The 6291-nt window shown below is 41.6% G+C and overlaps 1 protein-coding gene across 1 annotated transcript in view; it reads right to left on the reverse strand.

Moving 5' to 3' along the window:
- Positions 1 to 4906, reverse strand: part of SLC9A4 (solute carrier family 9 member A4) — a 40294-nt gene extending 35388 nt beyond the window's left edge. The window contains exon 1 of the mRNA XM_026657383.1: positions 4648 to 4906. Coding sequence (XP_026513168.1) covers positions 4648 to 4906 — 259 coding nt within the window. The remainder of the gene's footprint in view (positions 1 to 4647) is intronic.
- Between the last annotated feature and the right edge of the window lie 1385 nt (positions 4907 to 6291).

A 6291-nucleotide genomic window follows, 5' to 3' on the forward strand; every position in this document is an offset into this window, starting at 1 on the left:
GGGGGGGGGCGGGCTCCGGCGGCGCAGCGCTCGGCGGGGGGGAGGGGGGAGTCGGGCGGCGCGGGGCATGGCGCTCAGGGGGGGGTCCGGCGGCGCAGCGCTCGGCGGGGGGGGCTCGGGGGGCAGCGCTTTTTTTTGCTGCTTGGGGCAGCAAAAAAGTTAGAGCCGGCCCTGGCTGTTAAATTGGTCAGGAGTCCTCAAGAGGAGAGGGGTGGGGAGTAGGGGGACACGGAAGGTGTTTAAACAGTGTTTTTGATTCTGTTTCTCCTCACTGGTCTGAATGATCCATGACATTCATACTGCATCACATCAAGTCCAAATCATTAGAGGAATGCCTCTGCCTGCACTGACCAGAGGATGTTTGGATTCTGATAATCAGCCCAGTTCTGCAGCCTGACAGGAATCAGGTGTAGTCCCCAGTGTACCTAGAATTCTTTGCAGCCAAACTAGTCTAACATGTATTTTGCTAACTGGAACTGGAGCAGCAAAACAAAGAAAACAAATGCCTCATTGTCCAGCTTTGTGGGTGAGAGAACTATAAGTGAAGATTATAATGCTGGACACTGATGACCTTAAACCAGCTGCCTCAGTATTCTGCCAAGAACTTTGCTAAAAATATGTTCCTCATCTTAGCAACGGAGCTAAGAGTTATCACACATCTGCCAACCTTTATTTGAATGACGCTTCTTCTGATCTAACAGCTCAGGCAGTGTCAGTATCATCTAGAACAATTTGCAAACTTGGAATCTAATCCTGTAAACCCTTAATCGTTTGATCAATCCCATTGAAGACAATGGGACTATTTGCATGACTATGGACTGCTTTTGTGGTAAGAGTTTCAGGAGTCTGTTTTGTTCCTATAAAGGATGTTGAATCTCCCATTGAATTGCAATGTTTGGGTACAATATCATAATGCAGTTTAGGATACAGTTCTACTTAAAATTTGTCTTCTAATAAGTCATACATATGCTGAAATGACTCCTCACCCAACTCCCATATTTCATATAAACAGACTGACTACTACATATTTTTGGGGAAAGTGAGTAGTTAAGCATGTTTGTATATACAAACACCCATTTCATCACTGTACTGGAAAATATAGCTGAACTTAATTTTCTATGGAATTTGAAGAAAGTTTAATAGCCCCAATTGTTTTCTCTGTTAATCAGTGTGAACCTGAAAAAATTGCATGCCTTCTAAGGGAATAGAATCAGTCCACACTTACTGAAAATAAAAATTCTTCCAACTGGTGTTCAGAAGAGTGCTACAAGACACATACATAACCTCATGAGCAGTGAGCAGAAAGGATACTCTCCCACATTATGACCAGAAAAATAATAATAAATAATAATAAATTAATAATAATATTTCAAAAAGGCAGAGGTTCCCAGATTTGCAAACCTAAAAACCTGTGTTATGCTTTAAACCACCTCAGCACATACCAGGTTTATGAACATTAAAAAATTAACTGCAAAGGAACACTGAAGCCCATTAACCTGAATGTGTGCCAGCCAGTATGCCCTCACTGACTAAAGGTGCAGTCATACCTGAACAGCTAAAAATTAACCTTGCCCTTTTAGGTTAAACGGAGTCATGTCACTGGCTCCATCTCTTTGTTACATAACAGATAACAAAATCCAGTGGGGCATGGTGCTGGTACTTAGGGTCTCAGGTACATGGTGTGATTTTTCAGAATCTCTTTTGGGAATAGTCATGTAGGTGAAATAGCTAGTACTTATGATTATGCTATTTCTATGCATGTATATTCATCTTGGTATCTGAAGTTATGAATATTAACTATGTTTCCTATATGTTTGCTCCTGTGGTAACGCCCACAAGGTATTTAGCCAGCACATAAAGGGACAAGTCAAGTTGAATGGCTCATTAAGGAACACTTAGCTCACAATGGACCCTGGAAAACGCCTGTCTACACTCAAGGGACTTTTTGTGAATGTTCTAACTAGAATATGGGGGGGAGGGGGGGGAAATGTTGTGATGGACATGTAACTTGCCCATGTGATTCCAAACATCGTCTTTCACAGTAAGAACAGATTTCCCTTTAGTTGACACTTGGCAGAATCTAAAAGGCCCTGGCCTGGAAACATATGCATTTTGCCTCTTTCCTGCTCTGGCCTTTTTCCTGCTTCATCCTCTGGACTATGAACATATACTAATAGGAGCATTCTAACCAAGGGACTGAGGACTTTAAGGTAATCTGGAGTCTTGATATTCCTTGATCCTTTGCAGATGGATTGATGAGTTGGATATGGTACACAGACTGTTCTAGCCTCAGTGATTGCTGATTTCTCCCTTGCAATGGATAAAGATCAGATGTCTGCTGACTTCCTACAAGTCAGCAGCCTTTGATACCTGTGGTATAAGCAACATAGCCCTTGCTGGAGTGGTTTTGTTCTTTCCTCTCCAAATGTCAAAGCCTGTTCCCATTGAACTCAATAGCAAAACTCCTTTTGATTTTAATGGGAACAGGATTTGGCCCCAAGAGATCAGAGAATGTGATTTTGATTAATTGCTTATGTCTAGAGACAGTTTCTCATGCATGTTCTGCCAGACTGATTTCGATTGCCTCTCCTGTATGTCATGCTGAGGAAAATAATAAAACAATTTGGGCTGTAGTTCTATCAAGATGTACATGGCACACACAGTTCTATGCCTCTTTTCCATCAAACCCAGACGGTGCAGCATCTTTGCTTTCCTAGTGCCTGGCGGAGAGCAATACTTAGATAAAGGCAAGCTGGCAGAAGCTTAGTTTGGACATAAGGGAAGCTCTGATAGGGAAAGTGGGATGATTGACCTTCCTATCCTTCTTTCATTTAAGAAGTTTTCAATTTGGGGTGCTGCTGGATCCTCAATGAGACCTGGAAATACAGGTGGCACCAGGGGCCCAAAGCATCATTTTAGACAGGTAAGGGGGGTGTTGGAGGGGACAGGGAGAGCGTGGGGGCCCGGGGCTGGGGGCGGGGCGGAGTCACATGGAGGATCACGTGGAGAGGTCACGTGCCCTCCTTGTGTCCCTCCCATGAGTGCAGTACCGGCAAGAAATGATTTCTACTTGCGCCACTGAGTAGGAGCAGAGAGATTATTTTACCTCTGTATTCGGCACAAGTGTGACCGCTGCTGGAATATTGTGTCCAGTTCTGGTGTCTACGATTCAAGAAGGATGTTGACAAATTGGAGAGGCTAAGAGCCATTAGAATGATTAAAAGATTAGAAAACATTCCTTATAGTGGTAGACTCAAGGAGCTCAATCTAGTTAATTTAACAAAGAGAAGGTTAAGGGGTGACTTGATTCTAGTCTATAAGTACCAACGTGGGGAACAAATATTTAATAATGTGTTCTTCAATCCAGCATAGAAATGTACAATCTGAACTAATGTCTGGAAGTTGAAGCTAGACAAATTTAGATTGAAATAAGGCATACATTTTTACGTGACAGTAATTAGCCATTAGAACAAGTTACCATGGTTGGTGATAGATTCTCCTTCACTGACAATTTTTAAATCAAGATTGGAGGTTTTTCTGAAAGGTATGCTTGAATGCTTGGGGAAGTTCTATGGCCTGTGTTATATAGGATGGAAGAATAGATGATCACAGTGCTTTTGTCCTTGGAATCTATGAATCTGTTAACGAACAAGGATGCAAATTGGTGCTGATTTTGATGATGGTTTTACACCTATCAACTATTCTATGGGAATTTTCAGAAATTATATGTGAGCTTTTGGGGCAGGACTATATGATTGTGCAGCACCTAGCACAATGGTTCCCAACATGCTTGTGGACTTGAGGAACTAATATATAAATGCTAATTAATAATAATAAAATATTACATATAGGATACATGATGACTAATATTTGTTATAAATATGGCCCCAAAACTACAAATAGTATTCTCTCTGTCACTCTCATTTGTACATAAACATGTATATACTTGTAGAATATATATGTGTGTGTGTGTGTGTGTGTTTGAATAATATAGTATGAATGTGTGTTTATATTCATGTGATAAATTGCATTTATCTTCTACCCTGACCGCTAGCCTACATTCTGCCCATTAGTCCATCTCCTCCAGGACAACCTGTAAAATTCCATCCGACCAATTTCAATTTCAAAATATCTCCAAGGAAATGTTTCCTTCAGTTCCCCTGAGCTTGAGCAAAATTAAACAGGCCTGAAGTTCAGGATAAGCAATACTCAATCCTGCATGCTGCACCTATGACTGCTATCTTGTGACATTTAAAGGTTAGAAACAGCTGAAGAGGGGAGACTGCTAGCTTCCTCCTGGGACAGACAGCACTTGCTTGTAGCCTAGAAAGGTCCTGGGTTAGCAAACTTTAAAGTGTGACATTATTATTAATGGAAAAGCAATTTTAGGACAGTTTCAGAGGTCTTACATGTTATCATTTATGACATTTCTCTGATGCCTACGCAGCTGGCTTTATGGTAACTAAGCCATCTGGTTTTTCCAGCAGAGTACATACAAAAAACAGTCCCAATCATTTAAAAACTCTCTCATACATTTGTAAAATACTTTCGCCATAAACATGTTTTACTGCTTGCTTTAACTTCTTACCTCCAAAAGATTTTTTTTTTCCAAAAAAGAAAAACCTTACCTTGCCATTTTCTACTTACCTATTTTTGCAAGAGATGCAAGAAGTATCCAAAGTGTAACTTCATAGGGAATTTGCACGTAGTTATAATCCACTGTAAAAACATTCAGTCTCTCATCCTGAGCAGAGTCCTCAGCATCATGATGGTCAGGCTTGTACTGAGTTGAATTACTGCTCAAGGTGGATAACTCAAAATAAGTAGCAGCAAAAGGACACCCCAGAGACAATAGCAACAGCAACCGGTTCAAAAAATTAACACACCTAAATATCTGAGAGCCCATGATTGGGGCTGAAACTTTCTTTTATACTATGTGTAGCATGTACTGTATGCATGAATGTATGTAATATTATCTGTTTTCAGTCTGCACTGACCCTAGCCCTCAAGATTCCCTCAGGAAATTATCTGTCATGTTATCACTGTAAAAATCCCAACATCAATGTGTCTTTCTGTTTTTGAATTACCAGAAAGATCTGGAGTACAGATGAAGACACAAGTATTTGCAGGCTTCTGAAATCCAGATAAAAACCTTCAGCAGCCTTGCACTATTCAGGAATAGTCTCTCTTCCCCAGAAGATTTTTACTTGCTCTAAGCTCAATAGTTTTCCTTGTGCCAGAGAAAACTAGGCAATAATGAACAGAACTCATTCAACAAAAACCACAAGAGTAAAAAGAATCCCAGGGTTCAGATCCCAGCATGCTGAACAGATAGGACTGCCAGCTCCATGCCTCCTCTTCCTGCCCTCTCTTTCTCCTTCATGTACTCTGTGTGGTCAAGGCACCTGGTAGCTGAAGTACCTGATTAATTGTATTCACTCACTTCACTGGTAATCAACCACTTCAGATGTAAATAGACTCTTCAGAGGTTCCATTAGTGACATCTAGTGGACATCCACAAAGACTGTACTCTTAATTTATAGTAAATTGATCAGTAAAATTTGCTGTTTCTTTTACCTCCATTAAATATATTGACACTAAGCTTAACACGATAGATAGTAATGATATCACAGACACAAAATTGGCATTTAGTACAAGTACTTAGCTAGTAGATCTCTGGTATATGGAGGTGGTCTCTCTGAATCCATCCTTCCTGTTGAAGCTGTTGCATGTTGTACAAAATGTGCACGGAAGCAGGGACTTGCACTTGGGTCTCCCACATCAGAGGTAAGTACCCTAGCTACCATACTATAGAGTCATCCTGGCATGCTCTTGGCCCAATGAATGTTTTAATATTTCATACATGGGACAGCTTCAACAGGAGAGACTGAAAGAGACTCAGTCACAATATCCCATAGCCCAGTGGTAAGGGCACTCACCTTCAAGATGGGTTCACATCAAAGCCCTACTCCACATCAGGTAGAAGCGGCATTTGAACCTGTGTCTCCCACATCCTGGGTTAGTGTTCTAGCCACTGGGGGGCTAAAGGTTTAAGGGAGGTGGCACCATCACTTTCCCCTCCTCAATTTTCGCAAGAGAGGGCTTAATGTGCCTAGCTCCAGGACAGGAGGATTTTCTGCTATTAATCCCAACCAGAAGCAGGCCCCCCGCTTCAGTTTGGATTTAGGACCTTCAATCCCTTTGAAGGGCAGGGCTTAGAACCCACCCTGCTCCTTGGTATTTCCTATTGGCTAGTTTAGGTGGCTCCCCACTCAGCTTGAGGGCTTTTGT

The sequence above is a fragment of the Terrapene carolina genome, unplaced genomic scaffold (genome assembly GCF_002925995.2).
Source record: "Terrapene carolina triunguis isolate 2854851 unplaced genomic scaffold, T_m_triunguis-2.0 Scaffold21, whole genome shotgun sequence".
In the NCBI taxonomy this organism is placed as follows: Eukaryota; Metazoa; Chordata; order Testudines; family Emydidae; genus Terrapene; species Terrapene triunguis.